Here is a 20,257-nt window from a genome sequence, read left to right as displayed (position 1 = left end):
GCTTATCCCAGAGCTCAGCTTTAAACAGTTAGTAACCAATAAAAGCTGTGTTATGATTATATGATAACACTATAAATAGTGGATGTGGACTATGAGTAAATGAAAGGGACTCTAGAAAAATCCCTTGTTTTATATTTTGCTTCCATAGAGATGTGAAAATCCTAAATGCATGCTAGACTTGAACTAGAAGGGTAGGTTGTCTTATGTACATAAAAACTTGTTGGTTGGCACATTTCCCTTTCAAACCACTTCTAGTTCATAAAACAGGCGTTTGATGTAATAAACTAGGGTGCTGAATTTCCCTATCTTCATGTTACGTGATTCAGTTCTAGGAGTAGGTCCTCTAGAGGTTTTCTATGTGTGCTGTTCACATTTGAATGCAGCCTCTGGGTGAGATGCAATGCAGTGCAGAAATCTACAACATGTCAGTATTTTTCTACTCCACACCCGCCGCTCCTTTTCTCTACATTACAGATGAGCTGCGATGTATCAAAACAAATGAAATGTAACACTGTGACATTTTAATAAATGTAAAAAAAACACGACCGTGCGCTTTACAAGTGCAAGGCACGTTCTGCCAGAACAGATATTTCATGCATGATAAATTGTGGCATTTTACCATGCAAGAAGTGTGAACAAGCCTATGAACTAGAACTAAAACCAAAATGTATTTATTTATTTTTGGATGGAGAAGGGAAGGGTTATACCCTCTTTCAGCTTTTTTTCATTGTGTTTCTTTAGGGACACTTCCTGTTCCAGTCTAAAAAGGAAGAGGGAGGAAACCCCCCCAAAGTGAGGAAAATCCTTGTTGACCCCAGGGTCACCAGAACTAGTGTCCCCATTAGAAGATTTCCCTCTTTTCCTGTTCTAGTGACAACCCAAAATTTAGGATTTTCTTGCAGTTTCATTTTCGGTGATAACATAAACAGGACAAATGGAAAGAGTAATTCTTCCTAATGGGGGCACAGACAGCAATAAAACCATGACAGGTGTTCTAATCCCTCTCCATCCTATCCAAAACTGTAAAAAAAAAAGAAAAAGGTAAAGCCCAACTGTAGCCAGGAAAGAGCTAGAATTTCTGCCAGGTTTTTACTGCTATTTGTGTCACTTTTAGAGAAATGTACAATCACTTTCTGTTCTGATAAAGCAAAAGCATTTATAGTAGAGTTGGGAAGAGTTGAACTTCTGATACTGTTTTTATTGCTGTTGGTGCTGTCCTGGTAACAACCTTGTCCTGGTGATAGAGGAAAATCTTTCAATTAGGGGTCACAGACAAAACTTTGGAGTTATGCCGCGTACACACGAGCAGAATTTCCGTCGGAAAAATCTTGGATGGTTTTTCTGATGGAATTCCGCTCAAGCTTGGCTTGCATACGCACGGTCACACAAAAGTTCGCTGAACTTTCGACTGCCAAGAACGCTGTGACTTACAACACAAAGAAGAGCCAAGAAAATTAAGTCCGATCGGAACTTTTTACGACTGAAAAATTGAGAACATGCTCTCAATCTTTTGCTGGCTGGAATTCCGCCAGCAAAAGTCCAATGGAGCATACACATGGTCGCATTTTCGAAATTATACATGTTTAACCACTTCAATACTGGACATTTTCGCCCCCCTCCTGCCCAGGCCAATTTTCATCTTTCAGAACTGTCACACTTTGAATGACAATTACTCAGTCATGCAACATTGTACTTGAATGACATTTTTATAATTTTTGTAGAAAGAGAGAACTTTAATTTGGTGGTATTTATTCATCACTGTGGGTTTTTTTTTTTACTAAATAAATGAAAAAGGACCACACTTTTTTAAAAAGAAAAACGTTTTTCTTAGTTTCTGTTCTAAAAATGAGCAAATAAGTAATTTTTCCTCTCCACTGATGGGTACTGATGAGGCTGCACTGATGGGCACTAATGAGGCAGCATTGATGGGCACTGATAGGCACTGATGATGCAGCACTGATGGGCACTAATGAGGCAGAATTGATGGGCACTGATAGGCACTGATGATGCAGCACCGATGGGCACTGATAAGCTTCACTGATGATCAGGGCATTGTGGGGTTGATTTAATAGGCAAAAGGCAAACAGACTATGCACTTTGCAAAGTGCAGTTGAACTCTGCAAGTGCAGTTGCTCCAGATCTTAGTAAATGAGGTAAAGCTTCACTTTGCAAAAAATACCCAATCACATGCCAGGAAAATGTAAAAAAAATTTTTTTTTGCTTGTACATGATTAGATTATGAAAGTCAGCAGAGCTCGTCCTCATTTACTAAGCTCTGGAGCAATTGCTCTTGCAGAGTGCACCTGCACTTTGCAAAGTGCACAGTCTATTTGCCTTTAGTAAATCAACCCCGGTGTGTCAGTGTATATAATTTACTCACTGTGCCCCTCACAGATGGTCTCTCCTTTCCTCACACGATGTGAGGAATGGGGAGCCGATAACTAGCAAAGGCGATTTATTCTGTTTACATCTGTGACAGCTGTGATTGGACACAGCTGATCACATGGTAAAGGGAGGATGTAATTGGCTCTTTACCCCGATCTGTGACCTGCTGTGTCCAAGGCACACAGGGATCCCAGAGCATGCCCGGTGCACGGGAGCCGCGCACATGGGAGGACGTCCGGGGACGCCCTCCCAGAACCAGGAAGCCTTATTGTAGCCGTATATCGGCTATAGACCAGGCGGCAAGTGGTTAAAGGTATATAGTGTTTAGAAGCATATGCATGTAAACTCATTTTATTCCTAGAATATTCATTTTTTTCTAGCCACTCGCATTTACAAGTGTTTATATGCAGACGCCCACCTCCCTTTTCTAGATGCAGCTCTTCCGGGACAGAGTAGATCGATTCTCAGTGATGGCAATGAACAATAAGAATCACTGTGGTCCATCCCGGAAGCATTGCACAGGGAAGAGGGAAAAGAGCAGGGATTTTAAATCCTCAGACCATTAAACCAGCTGTGGGGACACAGCTCAATGATGATACAGAGCAGAGGTAAGTACAGTCGGAACCGGAAGGGTGGGGAGGGCTGTAGTTCTAGTCCACCTTTACATATTTTCTGTAAAGGTGAACTAACACTTAAAGGCTTCATGCACATGGCCTAGCAGAAAATTCCAGCACAAAAAAGTGTTCATTTTGGCGCCTTAACAGCTGTGTAGCGTTTAGAAATGTATGCGGGTTAAATTAGAATATTGTTATTCTAGCCACTGGAATTCATTTAATTTGTCACTTACATTTATGTGCGTTTATGTGTAAATCATGTCAGTAAACTCCTCTCTGAATGCAGGTTTGGGACTATTAAATATGGACCTAAACACCACATTATGTGTGGACACATTGGCTAAAATAGAGCAGCATTCAGAGGCATAAAAAAATGAAAAAAGGTCTCCAAAAGTGACATTTTTTTTTCTGCCCGTGTGCATGAGGCCTTAGTGAAACCTAAAGGATCCTATCTCTCTGTATTCCTATTGTTCTTTACTGGTAAGTACTGTAGTGTTTCTCTGTGTACTTGAGCATAATATAGAGATGGAAACACTAAGAGCGTGGAAAGCTGTTAACTACTAGCGTATGGCCAGAACCACCATATTTGGTCATCGGAATGTTTCCACGCAGTCCTGTGACATTTTCAAGTCCTTCAACCATACCTTTTGTGGAGTCTCACATTTTACCATACCTTAGATAGGACGCTAAACATATAGACGCTGATTTGGAAGCTGGGATATATTTGCCACCAAACCTTCAAAGCTTATCGCCTTTCACACACTTGTCACTTGTCACAATGAGCGTTTGCTTTGCTTTGTGTTCCCTTTCTTTAAAGAACATAGTTCAGATGGGATAAGAGAGAAAAGAAATCTCCAAAAGGCATTTCATTTTGTACCAGGAATAGAACGTTGACCTGCAGATACAAGAGGGAGCACACAAGAAACAAACCAAGAATTAAAATGACATTAACTCCTGTTCTTGGCTAAGGCTAGAAGTCACATGACAAGCTCTGGAGCAGATCGCCGACCTAGAAAAAAAAAAAAAAACGCAGGCCTTTTGGGTTTTCTTTATCAAGGCTTTTTTTTCTGATTTCAATGCATTTCATTATAAAAGAAAAGATCCAGATGTATTAACTGCTCTTGTCTCTTGGATTGTATCTTTTTTTTTTATAATGCTTGGCCAAGATGAATATATAAAGGTTTTAATATTGCTTCATTTTATAGCAGAGGATGAAAAATGATCAGATATCTTTTCACAACCTGCAGTTAATCAGGAAATATTCTTCTCTGTTTTAATTTTAGTAGAAAGATATTTTTTTCTGACAAAGCTTATAACTGAATTGCACTACTGTCCCACCTGGGGTGTTTAGGAATTTATTTGTCTTATTTTTAAATGCAGTAATCCAAAGCATCCAGAAAGAACCCATTTTGTACCTGTCCTTCAGCAAAGTTCGATCTGATTGGTTGCTATGGTTTACTGTGGAATGTTCAATTAAAGTATTTGTAAACCCTTACATACTGTAGACTCATTGAAGTGACTGGCCTCATGTGATACACAGAGATTAAACAAACCCTCCTACATATGTTGTACATGTTTATCTGCAGTCTTCTCTTCTCTACATCTGTTCAAAGTCAGTGGCGGCTGGTGAAGTTTTAGGATGGGGGGGCGCCAGGCCCCGCCCTTCCTTTTTGACCCCTCCCACTTGGTAAAAATAGTGGGCGTGGTTAGTGTCTGAGTTGAACGAAGAGTGGAGGGAGAGGGTGAGAGGGATGGAGGGACAGCAGGCCCAGATCCTACACAACAATAGAAATATGTGTATTCTAGAAAGTTTACCAATCAGCAGATAAAGATACTCCAAACACCTGGTGTTAGCACTTCAATCATCCCGGCACTATGGTTGTTATGGTGTCAGGATGATTGAAGCGCATTATTTCTATTATTACATTGTAATATAAAATTAAATCATTCAACTCACCATAATGCAGAATCAGTGGGAGCCTCGAGCGTGTCACTAGCCACGTCGCCTGCCACCAGATGCCATCAGGTGTCCCCAGCGGAGTCCCTCCTTACATCAGGTGCCCCCAGTGGAGTCCCTCCTTACATGCAGCCTGTGTCACATAAAATGCAGCCTATGTCACCACTAAATTGCAGCAGCATGTGTCACCACCAAATTGCAGCAGCATGTGTCATCACCAAATTGCAGCAGCCTGTATCACCACCAAATTGCAGCAGCATATGTCACCACCAAATTGCAGCAGCACGTGTCACCACCAAATTGCAGCAGCACGTGTCACCACCAAATTGCAGCAGCACGTGTCACCACCAAATTGCAGCAGCATGTGTCAACAAATTGCAGCAGTATGTGTCACCAAATTGCAGCAGTGTTACCAAATTGCAGCAGTGTCACCAAATTGCAGCAGTATGTATCCACAAATTGCAGTATGTGTCCCCAAATTGCAGCAGTATGTGTCCCCAAATTGCAGCAGTGTCACCAAATTGCAGCAGTATGTGTCACCAAATTGCAGCTGTGTCACCAAATTGCAGCAGTATGTGTCACCAAATTGCAGCAGTATGTGTCCCCAAATTGCAGCAGTATGTGTCCCCAAATTGCAGCAGTGTCACCAAATTGCAGCAGTGTGTGTCACCACCAAACCCCCCTCCCCCTGTTACTTACCTTGCTATGTGTTGTCCTCTCCAGCGGTGTCTCCTGTGGAGAGCTCCGTTCTTCTCATACTTCCTGTTTCCTTGGGAGAGAGAGAAACAGCAAGTGACATCATACTCAGATGTCAATCAAACCGCCCGGCGATAGTAATAGATACTACCGCCGGGCGGAAGCTACTAGGCGCTTCACAAAGCGCCGCAAGGCGGGCTAAACGCCCGCAAATGCAGCGCCACATCTGCAATCCCATGATTGCATAGAAGTGGTGCTTCCCATAAGTGCACTGTGTCCAGCGTTGCACTGTGTCTGGCGTCCGAACACCGTGCACTTTTTGTATTTTTTTTTAAAGGGCCAGCTTTAAAAATTTTTTTTTTTTTTTTTTTTTACATTTTTTTTATGTGACTGCCCGGAGGGGGGGCGGCGCCCCCTATGGACGGGCCGCCACTGTTCAAAGTCCAGAAATAAAAAGCTTGTCTGAGATTTAAAAAAAAAATAGGGGAGAGAGCTGAAGTTACTCACTGAAGAGTTCAGTTAGGAGACACCTCCCTCACACAGCTCGCAGGAGAGCTGAGGCTGTCAATCTGCTGGAGATCCCTCCCCTGTCACCATTTTTCTCTTGGTGTCAGTAAAACTTGTCAAAAGTGATTCATGCTTCCACCTCCCCATACAAAGTGAAGCCAAGTTTGCCCTATGGGAGAAATAGTGCCCCAACATTGGTGTCAGTGGTAGGAATTGTACCCCATCTATGGTGTCAGTGGAAGGCATAGCGCCCCATCATTGGTGTCAGTGTAGGGAATAGTGCCCCATCATTGGTGCCAATGGAAGAAATAGTGCCCCATCTATGGTGTCAGTGGAAGGAACAGTGCCCCATCTATGGTGCCAGTGGAAGGAACAGTGTCCCATCATTGGTATCAGTGGAAGGAATAGTGTCCCATCTTTGGTGTTAGTGGGAGGAATAGTTCTCCATCTTTGGTGTCAGTGGAAGGAATAGTGCCTTGTATCAGTGAGAGGAATAGTTCTCCAATCTCCATCTTTGGTGTCAGTGGAAGGAATAGTGCCTTGTATCAGTGGGAGGAATAGTTCTCCATCTTTGGTGTCAGTGGATGGAATAGTGCCTTGTATCAGTGGGAAGAATAGTGCCCAAACGGCCACATCTGGCCCACAGGCCACAGTTTGGAGACCGCTGCCTTACAACAAAGGCACCGTTAGAAATGCTTAGTAATAATCTACAAAAAGACAAAAAAAGTAATTGCATTATTTTTGTTTTCTATGTATACCTTATGTTTCTTTTCCCCCCAAATTCTTCTCATGGTGGTTATTTTTGCTATGGGCGATCAATCCATTTCCCTATACTTCCTGGAGCTCTCTCTGGAACTCTGGGTCTGCCTCCTAGATCACAAGACAGTGTACATCATCTGAAGGGGGAAAAAAGCTTTTCCCCTGAAATCCCCAAGATTTAGCAGTTTCCAGATGAGATTTCCCAGGAAGACACTGGTGATGTAGCCATCCTAGGATGCAGCTGTGAGGCCAGGGCTACATCACCAGTGCTCCACTCAACCAAGGCAGTAGAAAAACAGTAACTGTAAGTAAAAGCAAAACATGTTTGTTTATGAATATAAGAGGGGGCAAAGTTCTGATTTAAGAACCCCTGCAGTAAAGTGAACCTTTACTATGCCCAGTATGAGGAAGGTACAGGTCTACTTTAAGAAAAGGAATACCATATTGAATAAGTCTGTATAACTTTTCCTTGGACAGTAATGGTGACATTACTCATTGCAGGAAAGGAGTGAAATCTTTCATGTCATTCAGTTTGAAGGAGTGCCAAAATATAATTCATAACTGTCAGTGGCATGCCGATAACCTTGTAGAGTTAGCTTTGTGTTCTATAAGCTTTAACTTTCAGTAGGATGCCTAGGAAACACACATAAAGTTATACAAATTTAGATACCCCTATATAATACAGCGGGGATACATTATTCCCAATATTATGATATGTTTACACACATATTAGAAGAGGAGCATGTGTATATTTAGCCAGTGATCAGTGTTGCGAGATGAATGCCATAGTATACAAAGTTATTTACTGCATATTTAGTCTTTGTATTTAGCATAGGCTGTGTGCTGGTTTTATCCCCCTAATTAAAGATTGCATTTTATTGTATCTAGCATATGTAACAATTTCACCACCAAAGCATTGTATACATAACTGTACTTTTATTCTATAATGCTTTTTGCACTTTGACCTTTGGTGACACACAAAATAAGCCAATTCACTTCATTCCTTTCTGAGAAAAGGACCTTAGCATGTCTGTGCTACCCCATTTACTGCCCAGGCCAGCTAATGGTTCAGGTATCAGATGGCAGCACATTGACAGAGGCATACCCATAGGAAACTAGTGTGAAAGCTTATGGGGTTTCCACATGATTAGGTTGAGTTAGAAATGCGCACATACATGTTCAGCTGCGCTCGGTGGAAAAAATTGAATCCCAGGCTGTCATTAACTTTTTCCTACAATTCCACAAGGTGAAAGAGATGTAAAAGGGATCATTATAAAGTAGGACAACCAGAGTAAGCATTTAGATTGAAGAAGAACCTTTGGGATCATAATCGACTAAGTATGTTGTGCCTTAAGTGCTGAGTTTACAAGTGGCCATGTTCATGCCTGTTTCTGTGCAATAATTAATGTCTTTGAATGTCCAAAATGTGTCTTAAAGCGGAACTAAACATTCCTATCCTTTTTACCAAGAAAACTGCCATCTTAGCTTCTGTTTGATCTGTAACTGCCATGATGCCGCACGTTATCAGTTATGACTCCAGCCATTTGATGGTTTGACAGTTTGGTTGCGGGGACAAGTAAAAGTGACAGTTAGCATTCCTGGCATGCCGGGAATATAACTGTTTTTTGAAACAGCTAAATCAATGGATTTAATTCCACTTTAAACAGGAACTAAACCCTCCTATTCTTTTCAGCCAAGGAAGCTACCAACTTAGCCTTTGTTTGATTTTTAACTGCCATGATGCTGCACATGTGATCAGTTATGACACCAGACGTTTGATGGTTTGACAGTTTGGTTGAGGGCAAGCAAATGTGACAGTTAGCATTCCCAGCATGCCTTGAATATACTGTAACTGCTTTTTGAAACCATGAAATTGATGGGTTTAGTTCCGATTTAAAAGAAACCTATGCTATGAAGGATGCCACTGCTGTCTGACCTCTGAAAATGTTCACTGCTTGGCTGATCCTGGCTACAATACTCTGGGAATTACTGAGGCAGAACAAGTATATAGATTAGAAAGTCAGAGTGAAGTCAACGTTCCTGGTCAGGGATGAGCTGGGTTTGGGTTGAACTTGGTTGGATTTAACTCAGTTTGACAGTTCCAATGGAAACCTGTCACACGATCACATTCCCACCAGCCCACTCAGCAGTGCCTGGGTCATTCCCCACCCTGCAGTTGCACATACAATGGTTGGGAATACTCATGACAGCATTCAGCTAATATAAATAAATAAAGCTGCAAAGCCAGAGGAAGGACAAGAAAGATGGCGCCATCTTTGTCCAGGCATTATCCAGAGTCACCATCTACTTCTTGGACTGAGATGCCAGTTCAGTGATAGTTGAGGAATTCAAAGTCTTGAAGGAACCATAACCCCATCTATTGACTGGGAGTGTGCACAGTTGTAGGACAGTCCCTAGTGGAGAGGAGGCTTTGGAGTATCCACAGATTGGGAAACATACAGGCACAATTTCTTTTGATTAGAGGTATGAGTTTTGAAAGCACATTGGTTTTACCATTAGAGCACGTTTATATACAGTACGGTGTTGGGTTTTTATAAACACTATTTTCTATGATTGGACATTTCAAGAAGAGACTATTTATGATAATATTATATATTGCAATATGAATTAAATGAATTAAAGTGATGAATTAAAGTGGAGACTGCGAGCCAGGCCTTCTCATCCACATCAGTGCCTGACCTCACAAATGCACTTCTGGAAGAATGGTCAGACATTCCCATAGACACACTCCTAAACCTTGTGGGCAGCCTTCCCAGAAAAGTTGAAGCTGTTATAGCTGCAAAGGGTTGTTCAACGCAATATTGAACCATACAGACTAAGACTGGGAATGCATTAAAGTTCATATGCGTGTAAAGGCAGGCGTCCCAATAATTTTGGCAATGTAGTGTATATGATGAATGTTTGTATGAGAGAGAGAGACAAACTCATAAGAGGCATGGAGTAGCTCAGCTATGGGGAAAGATTAGAGGAAATGAATCTATTCCCTATTGAGAAGAGGAGTTTAAGGGGGGGTATGATCAACAAATACATAAGTAGTCCATATAGTGAACTTGATTTTGAGTTATTCACCTTAAAGTATAACTAAAAGGTAATTTTTTTTTTTACATTTTGGATAGAGGGGAGATGGGTCAGAATACTTGTCAGTTTTTATAGCTGTTGTTGCCCCCGTTTACTCTCCCTATTTTGTTTATTTACTATTATCCTTGAAAATGAAAATAAAAGAAAATCCTAAATTCTGGGTTGTCCCCAAAAAAGTAATAGAGGGAATATCTTCCAAAGGTGACACTAGTTCTGGGGACCTTGGGGTCCCCAAGGAATTCCCTTAATTTGCAGGGATTTCCTCTCACCTTCTGTTTGGCTATGGGACAAGAAGTGAAGGGAAATCTTCGCAATGGGACACAGATGACGAAAGAAAAACTGACAGGGGTTATAACCCAAACTTACTCACTTTTGCCTATAGTTTATATATTTTAAGGTCATTACAGAGGACAAGGGGGTACTCTTTGCGTTTGGCGGAAAAGAGATTTCATCTCCAAATATGGAAAGGTTTCTTCACAGTAATAGCTGTGAAAATGTGGAATACACTCCCTCCAGAGGTGGTTCTGGGCAGCTTAGTAGATTGCTTTAAAAAAGGCCTGGATCCTTTCCTTAATGTACATAATATAACTGGGTACTAACATTTATAGGTAAAGTTGATCCAGGGAAAATCCGATTGCCTCTCGGGGGATCAGGAAGGAATCATTTTCCCTGTTGTAGCAAATTGGATCATGTTTTGCTGGGGTTTTTCGCCTTCCTCTGGATCAACTGTGAGTGAAGGATTGTGTAGATGGTATTGTATGATTTTATTTATTTATTTTTATGGGTTGAACTAGATGGATTTGTGTCTTTTTTTCAACCTGACTAACTATGTAACTACGTAACTATGTATGTAATATAGCCACAAGGCCATGTTTATTTGATGACATTAATCTAATATGGCCATGTGGTCATATCAGATCTATGATGTCACAAACATCCTCCCCCTTTTGTGTACGTTCAACTGTGATATAGGGAATGCCCCAGGTGTTGCTGATTGCATCGGTGGGAGGTAGACAACAAGAAAGATCCCCTAATGGTGGACTTTTAAGGCACATACGAAAATATAGAAAAAAAAAATATCTAATACAAATATAATTTATTGAGTTGAAACAATAAAAAGATAGCAGTAGTATAACATCTATTATTTGGAATGCAAATTAGGCATTTTTACATTGGTGTATATACAATGTTAGAACAGTACTCTTGCATCCGACGCGTTTCGGAGTGTATGTACCTCCTTCCTCAAGGGTGGGTGTAAATTAGAGACATTTCTATTGTTAACACTGTATTGCTGACTTGGCATTCCATATAGCTCTAATTAAAAACAGCAACAATGACACGGTCTGTCTACCAGATAGGTTCTTGATTCCAAAGGGGAACATTAATTTGAATATTTTGGAAGATTATTCTATATCCATACCCAGATGAAAGTAAGATTTCTTTCACAAAAGTATATATATGTTTTTTTTATCCAATGATAGTGAGGGAAGGAGAGAAGAGACTCTCCCTTGGCCTTCCAAAGGGAGAAAAGGCCAGTAGGGGGCGTATAAACAGGGTATATAATTTGAGGCTCCACTGAGGCCGAGAGGTAAGTCCTGGAAGTTGTTTAGTAGCTCAGCGAATGGCGTTACTGGTATGTAGTTGGTAAACAGTACAGGGGTAGGAAAAATCTCTGGCTGTTCAGACTGGTGTCATCCTACAGAGTGCGGTGGATTTGGATTGTATCGGAGGGAGTGCAATCATTTATCAGCTCCCAACAACTTCAGCCAAACTGGGTTTGGACCAGTTTGGACACGACCCAGCTAATCCATCCTCTTGATCAGCATACTTGTTCCAAGTCAGTACTTTAAAGTGTATTTGCTCTTTTATAAACCCATGTGATTCTGCCAGTTCTCCCTTGTCTGACCACACCAAGCACCAAAGCATTTAGCTGCTGGTGTGGTCATTTAGCTTGCCAATATTTGCTCCTTGAAGATGCTGGATACAATGTTACATGGAATGCCTATATCTCCATAGTCAGTTTACCAGGGAATTGGCATTTTCACAAGGAGATCTCAGTAATGTCTGTCTCCATACATCCTTGTTTGAGGTTTATATCAAGATAGCAATGAAAACAAAGTGTTGTTTCCCCTGCTGCGTCTTAAAGTGGTAGAAGGCAAATGTTTTGGAGTGACAATTCAGTAGGTCCCCATAATCCAGTGTGGATGGACAGTGAGATATCTACAATAACTGAACTGGGCTTGTTTAATAAGCAGTGAGAAGAATTTATGATGTATAAATAAACCATAACAACCAGATTGCTTTTACCTAATCAGATCAGTAGTTTCTGATTGGTCAGTAACTGTACTTTGCACTTCATTGTGCTGCCTTATTTCATAATCACATATCAATGATCTCACTTATATTATGCTTCTGTGAACTTTCTTAGATGTGCAATTTCTGTGTTATGAATTATATCTTACAAATTTGGCAGGATACGTGTGACAGTGGATGGCGAGTTTCTTCATTATATCTTTCCGCTCCAGTTTTTGGATTCACCAGAGTGGGATTCACTTAGACCCTCTGAAGAAGGGTTTTTTCAGGTAAATAGCTGCCACAGGCTAATGCATGGCCTTTGTTTTAAAGGGGATCTAGAGTTCTTGTGTCATTGTTTAAAAAACAAAAAAATCTGTATTTGGAAGCAGCTGTATTTGATATTTTCAGTTACATGCCATGTTTCCTGTTTACTGACGCTGTATAGTGATTATGCTTTTTTTGTTTCTTTCTGGCAGTCTGCTCTGAGTGATTGGCATCTTGAAGCATCTTCATCTTGCAACCTCAGTGTTTGTTAGGTAGGGGTGCTGTCTGTACTGCCTGTTGATGCCAATAACTCTTAAGTTAGCCATACATGGCTCAGTTTTTTTTTTCATTCAGCCAGTGGGCTGAGGTGGATGCTGGAATCCTTCTCACCGTGCCATTGTATTCTGACAGCAGGGGAGTTCGCTGGACTCCACTGTCAGAATACACCAATTAGCCATGTAGCCTATTGACTGTGACACCCCTTAGGCTCAGTTCACACTGGGGCAGCTTAAAAGTCGCCCCGTACAGTTCGACTTTAGCACAGCTTGCAAACAACTTCTTTAATAGAAGTCAATGCAAGCCGCTCCAAATTCGCCCCCAAGTAGTGCTGGAACCTTTTTCTAAGTCGGAGCGACTTGAGTCACTCCAATTAGAATGGTTCCATTGCACTGAATAGAGCGCAACTTGTCAGGCAACTAAGTCGCATGACAAATCGCCCCAGTGTGAACCGTAGACTTGATAGGTTGTGTTTGGTACACAGATGTGCTAATTAGTAATGTCACACAGAGCTCATTCATGCTGCATGTGTTTTCATTGGAGACAGATTTATTAAAGCATTTGAGAATGTTCACACAATAAACAACATAGAAATTCACTTTAATTATCCAGTCCTGTGCAGATGAAATAATCAAACAGGAATTTTCTTTTCATCTGATTGGATAATGAAAGTAAATCTTCACGCAATTTATTATGTGAACTTACTCAAATCTTTTTGTAATGTCGTTGAGTTGCAGTGTTCTGCATGCATTTACATGTACTTTAAATGCATTTTACATCCTTTGTCATCATTTTAATGAATTCCTATTGAAGCTGAACACGCTTGTAAAAGTACAATTTCTCACAAAGTATATTTCCTCACATTGCTTGGAGAGGATAAGGCTCCTTTCACACAGGCATTCCATCTGTCCATTTTTCATCCATCCATTGATGGATAAAAAATGGACAGCAATGCATTTCTATAGGCAAATGGATGTAAACGGATGATCCGTCCGGTTCATTCAGTTTTTTTAAATGGAACAAGTCTCTATTTTTAAAAAACAGAAGTAGACCTAAACGGACATAAACTGATATATTCAGAATACTTTTTAATCCCAAAGGGAAATTATTTTAACATCAGTTTTTTCCATCTGATTTTGCATTGGTTGTTAGGAGCCAGCACCCGCCTGAGTCCAAACAACCAATGACTTAGAAGGGATGAGTAATATGATGTTAAGGAGCCAGCACCCACTGGCATCGTAACAATCATGACCCATCCCTGCTGTCAACAGGGAATTCCACAAACGACGCGCAGTTCCCGATTAGAGAAAGAGCTGGGAACATACCGTCAAAGCCACCTGTGAGAATCTGATGAGCTGCTGAAGAGATCCGGGTGCCTGCCTGGTCCACAGCCAGGGAAATCCAATGGCAACAAAGAAGAATGGTGGCACATCCAGAAGTAAAATCAAGAGAATTTATTGAAAGTCCATAAAATCAAGCAAACATGACAAACATCAATCCAAAAAAGGTGCTTACTCATCACATAAGTGATGAGTAAGCATGTCTGTGTGAAACGCATCCACTTAGCACCTTTTTTGGATTGATGTTTGTCATGTTCGCTTGATTTTATGAACTTTCAATAAATTCTCTTGATTTTACTTCCGGATGTGCTGCCATTCTTCTTTGTTTCCATTTGATGTGCAGTTCCCCCCACTAATCCATAGCAGACCCACAAGTCTGCTATGGATTTTGGGGGGGAACCTCACCCCAAGTAACAAAAAAAATGGCGTAAGGTCCCCCCAAAATCTACACCAGACCCTTATCCAAACATAGAACTCAGCAGGCCAGCCAAGGGGTGGTGAGTGTGCCCCCTCACCCCCTCCTGAACTATACCAGGCTATATGCTCTCCATCGCTTAAGTAAACAAGGTGGTGGTATCACAGGGTGTTTATTAAGTGGCTGTGGAAAGCGGAGCTGCCATTTGACGGTGGCAAGCAACAGGTGCGATCGGGAGTTGGCAGCCCTCATTTACCATGATTGACATGGACCTACATAATTTTTAAATAAATTTTAATACTTGTAAAAAACTGTGTTGTGTTTTTATTTACACTTGTAATTTGTTTTGGTGAATGGGTAGGAGTACTCATTCACATGGGGTGACCAGGATCTGGGGACCCATTGTTAAAGGGGGCTTCCAGATCCTGATAAGTCAACCCCGCACCCCCCACAAACACCAGCTTGGGCTAGGGGGATAGGGGGAAGAAGACCTTGTCCCCCCTTGCAATGTACCCCCCCCCCATATGGAGGAGGACATGTATGTGTGGCCTGGTATGGTTCAGGGGGGGGCTCATGATCGTCCCCTCCCATTCCTGGCCTGCTGCGCTGCATGTTGGAATAAGGGTCTAGTATGGACTTAGGGGAGACCTAATGCCATTTTTTTGTTTTTTGTTTTCTTTTTGGCATGAGGTCTCCCTCAAAATACATACCAGATCTGAAGGGTGGGGGGAACTGCACACGCTTAAAAATATATATATATTTGTTTACATTCTGCTGGATGTAAAAATGGATGTAAACTGAACTGAACTGAAAACTGATAACTGAATCTTTTTTTTCTATGCATAAACTTGATTCAATGGATGATTCCCGTGTGAAAGAAGCCTAAAGCTAAGAAAAAGTTAATTTCCAATGCCATGTAGTGACGAAAAATGCATGAAAATAGAGACAAGGGGGGAGATTTACTAAAGCTGGTGCACACAGAATCTAGTGCAGCTTTGCATAGTAACCAATCAGCTTCTAGGTTTTAATGTCAAAGCTTAATCATACTAGCTGACGTTAGAAGCTGATTGGTTATTATGCACAGCTGCGCCAGATTGTGTGTGCACCAGTTTAAACAAATCTCTCCCAATGTGTATGAGGTCAGGTTTTGATTCTGTGAAGGGATCTGAGTATGATTCATTTTCCAAGTAGACTGGATTCTGGGAAGCACTGTAATAGAGAATGGTGAATGCACTTTGATAGAAACAATGTATGTCTTAGAGTGACATTTTGTAATGTTGCAAATTATGTTGTTTTGCAGGTAACTCTAACTGCAGAAACAAAGTGCCGATACATTACCTGGAGGAGGAAAAAACTGTATTTATTATTTGCCAAGCACCGCTTCATCTCAAGACTCTTTTCAGTGTTGATTAGGGGAGACATTGCAGATAAACTCTATGCATTAAATGAAAAGGTGTTTGTGGACAGTGGGTTCCGATTTGACATCCGATTACCCAACTATTATCATATGGCATTACCACAGCAATCAAATACGACCACCCCTACTATTCGTGTTCAGGACTTTTCTACGAGGAGGAAAGCAGCCAAACGACCGTAACAAACTCTACTACTTTCTTACTGGCATCCCAGAATGATCTGGGGATCGATTATGGTCAGGACTTCTCAGCCATTCAAAGTGCCACAAACTGCATTCATAATGAGCAGTTTTCATTCGTATTCAGTCTTTTTATAATGTCCACTGTCTATTGATCTCATTACAGATCATTGGAATAGGTACTGTATTTTAATAAAGAAAATAAATGTAGGCATTACAAAAGCCATTGGTGTTACGTTACCCAGATTGCAGAAATCTATACATGGGCCAATTACTGTGCCAGTTTTGGAGCAAATACACCATAAACTGCAATTTATATAGGGAAAACACGGCAGATCAGTTTCTGAGATAAATCAAATACAATGGATGGAAACTCGAAATTGTAGAATACCCTTATGTATCAATATATGAGGTCCTCCTATATATATATTTTTTTATTATTTACCACATGATCCAGTTGCAAAGGGAAAATTCATGGGACGCCATGCTGGCCTTCCCTTCTAAAAAGGCTTGCCTGGCGTTCAAGGTGATCCAATAACTTCAATACTTTTAAGTTTCTAACTCAGAACAAGCTTGCAGATCTGGAGTTGTGACCTTATTCTGATAAAACAAAAAAAAGTTTTGATTACATAGATACACTTAGGTGTGTGGTCTTGAATGTTTGTGTTAGCAATGTAGATGAAAACCCGATGTGATTTTATCTTCACGTTCTCTGCATATGTTTAGGGCAATAGAGTAATGTTTCTTTTACAAGGATATACAACTTCTGCCACACATTGCAACATTGCTGAAGAATAACTAAAATTCCTAAGCCATGAACTCTGTAAATGAAGACTAGCCTGCTGCCAAATAAGCCTTTAAACCAAAAATGTGCATGTTCTGGCCTAGAAAGGAGAAAAAGTTGAGGGTTTAGTCTCCAGCCTACCCTAGGGTAAACCAATATCAAATGGCTCTGAAAATCCATTACAGCCTATTACCTTGGCCCCCAAAAGTCCTCGCATGGGAGATGTCGGAATAGGGCTACAGATATGGAATAGTTATTTATGCAACAATCTAACTGTACAAATCCATTTGGCTAGGGCTACGTGGGCAATTTATTCTTTTTGCTATTGGGAAGTGTAACTACGTGCTCTTTTCACTGGCTACACACTGAAATCAACATGAAATCAACATGGTGCTAATGAACTAACAGTCATTAAGCAATTAAGTCTGTAAGTAGAAAAGAGAGTTATTCGTCCATGTAGCACTAGCCTTAGGATTACCAAAACTATGTAATGTGAGGGTCCATCCAATTAATGTATTCAATTTGTATTCACTTAGGCGGACCTTTGCACTGCATAGCTGTTAATTGATCTAAAGGAGACTGCAATTATAATGTAACATGCATGGTACGCGTAACATTTAAAACACACCAAGTGTGTTCATGTGATAAGTACATAGCATTTATAAGTATTGCTAAATATGCAGTTTACTTGAAGGAACTCTGTACAGATGGGAACTTATAGACTGCCATGCTGGCTTTCCAGGCAGCAATTATACCCGACATATTTTTCTCACTTTAGTTTTCCTTTAGGCTGCAACTGATTGATCCTTAACTGGCATAGGTGGTCACATTAACCAGCAAATATGTAAATTAACCTGTTAGTCCACGTCTGCATTGTGTGTATGTTACTCATAGAAAACCTATGGAGATTTCCATTAAACACAGCATTTGGTTTTAATATTTTCTGGGTTGCTGACCTGAAAGGTGTATGCAGCTAGTGAAGTCAGAACACTTGATTTGCATACTTGTTCCAGGATATGGACACAAAGGGGTTGACTTACTGAAACTGGAGAGTGAAAAATCTGGTGCAGCCAATCAGCTTCTAATTTCAGGTTGTTCAATTAAGTAAGGTTTGACAATAAAACCTGGAAGCTGACTGGTTTCTGTACAGTGTTGCACCATATTTTGCACTCTCCAGCTTTAATAAAACAACCTCAAAGTGTTGAAGCTAAGGAGTCCCAGAGACAGCCAGGCAGTTAGCAGCTTTAGAAAGATTTTGACAATAGTAGCCTGTACATTTCTCTCAGTATGGAATTTCTTGTAAGGGCTCATTTACTGTACACTTTCTTCAACTTCAACACACATTAAGGTCCCTACTGCTTCAACATGCTTTTTTGATGTGTTTTTGATTCTTCTGTATTGCTTCAGTAGTGCCTTGGTGGTACTTCTACGATGCTTCGATGGTGCTTCAGCAGTGCGTTTTTGAAGCTTTAATGTAGCTTGGCAGATGCCCTGTGTGTGTTACATAGTTACATAGTTACATAGTAGGTGAGGTTGAAAAAAGACACAAGTCCATCAAGTCCAACCTATGTGTGTGATTATGTGTCAGTATTACATTACATATCCCTGTATATTGCGGTCATTCAGGTGATTATGTAATAGTTTCTTGAAGCTATCAATGCTCCCCGCTGAGACCACCGCCTGTGGAAGGGAATTCCACATCCTTGCCGCTCTTACAGTAAAGAACCCTCTACGTAGTTTAAGGTTAAACCTCTTTTCTTCTAATTGTAATGAGTGGCCACGAGTCTTATTAAACTCTCTTCTGCGAAAAAGTTTTATCCCTATTGTGGGGTCACCAGTACAGTATTTGTAAATTGAAATCATATCCCCTCTCAAGCGTCTCTTCTCCAGAGAGAATAAGTTCAGTGCTCGCAACCTTTCCTCATAACTAAGATCCTCCAGACCCTTTATTAGCTTTGTTGCCCTTCTTTGTACTCGCTCCATTTCCAGTACGTCCCTCCTGAGGACTGGTGCCCAGAACTGGACAGCATACTCCAGGTGCGGGCGGACCAGAGTCTTGTAGAGCGGGAGAATTATCGTTTTATCTCTGCAGTTGATCCCCCTTTTAATGCATGCCAATATTCTGTTTGCTTTATTAGCAGCAGCTTGGCATTGCATGCCATTGCTGAGCCTATCATCCACTAGGACCCCCAAGTCCTTTTCCATCCTAGATTCCCCCAGAGGTTCTCCCCCCAGTGTATAGATTGCATTCATATTTTTGCCACCCAAATGCATTATTTTACATTTTTCTACATTAAACCTCATTTGCCATGTAGTCGCCCACCCCATTAATTTGTTCAGGTCTTTTTGCAAGATTTCCACATCCTGCGGAGAAGTTATTGCCCTGCTTAGCTTAGTATCGTCTGCAAATACAGAGATTGAACTGTTTATCCCATCCTCCAGGTCGTTTATGAACAAATTAAATAGGATTGGTCCCAGCACAGAACCCTGGGGAACCCCACTACCCACCCCTGACCATTCTGAGTACTCCCCATTTATCACCACCCTCTGAACACGCCCTTGTAGCCAGTTTTCAATCCAAACTGGCTGAAAACCATTGTGCTACCACAACACGTTGGTGTAAATGGGCCCCCAAGGATGAAGAAAGTAAAGCGTGACCTATAATTGACACACACCAGGCAATACTACTAAGAATGAATGTTTTCTAAACATCATTAATAATTGACATTTGTTTCCTGAGGAGGCTAAGTGCTCAAATTGAAATAGTGACACTTGCTCAGAGCGTTGATTTTAAGGCTACCCATAGACATTAGATAGGATCTTAAGTAACAGGTGATTTAGAGTTGATTAGAAAAATAGCCCAACCAATACTTCCATGAAAAAATGATGATGGAAAGAGATGGAATTGTTTTACTGTTTCTGCTAGATAAAAAATCTATTCACATGAATTTTTTTTTATCCACAGGTTACAATTCACACATAGAAGGGCACCCGTTAGCATTACAAAATCACAATATTATTTTGAAAAACCTACCTCTTGTGATAAATAAAAAAACGCCAATACCAACCCTTTTTTTTTTTTTTAATTTAATTTTTTATTTATATCAGAAAACCGGTTCACCGGGACAAACAATAAAAACATAGTCACGTTAAACATTGATAAAGTCAGAGATGCAAATATGATAGTTGCAACACAATGGTATAAATGATACAATAAAAGAAACATCCATTTTCCAGAGACATATGTGTCATGAGAGGAAAGCCTTGTTGAT

General features: G+C 40.7%; 1 protein-coding gene across 1 annotated transcript in view; it reads left to right on the top strand.

The window, feature by feature from the left end:
- The window catches only part of POPDC3 (popeye domain cAMP effector 3), a 98,806-nt gene extending 82,383 nt beyond the window's left edge, over positions 1–16,423 (top strand). The window contains exons 3-4 of the mRNA XM_073627009.1: positions 12,491–12,599; positions 15,908–16,423. Coding sequence (XP_073483110.1) covers positions 12,491–12,599; positions 15,908–16,204 — 406 coding nt within the window. The 3' untranslated portion in view covers positions 16,205–16,423. The remainder of the gene's footprint in view (positions 1–12,490; positions 12,600–15,907) is intronic.
- Positions 16,424–20,257: the final 3,834 nt, after the last annotated feature.

The sequence above is a fragment of the Aquarana catesbeiana genome, linkage group LG04 (assembly GCF_042186555.1).
Source record: "Aquarana catesbeiana isolate 2022-GZ linkage group LG04, ASM4218655v1, whole genome shotgun sequence".
Classification (NCBI taxonomy): Eukaryota; Metazoa; Chordata; class Amphibia; order Anura; family Ranidae; genus Aquarana; species Aquarana catesbeiana.
This window is presented reverse-complemented; position numbering and strand designations above follow the sequence as displayed.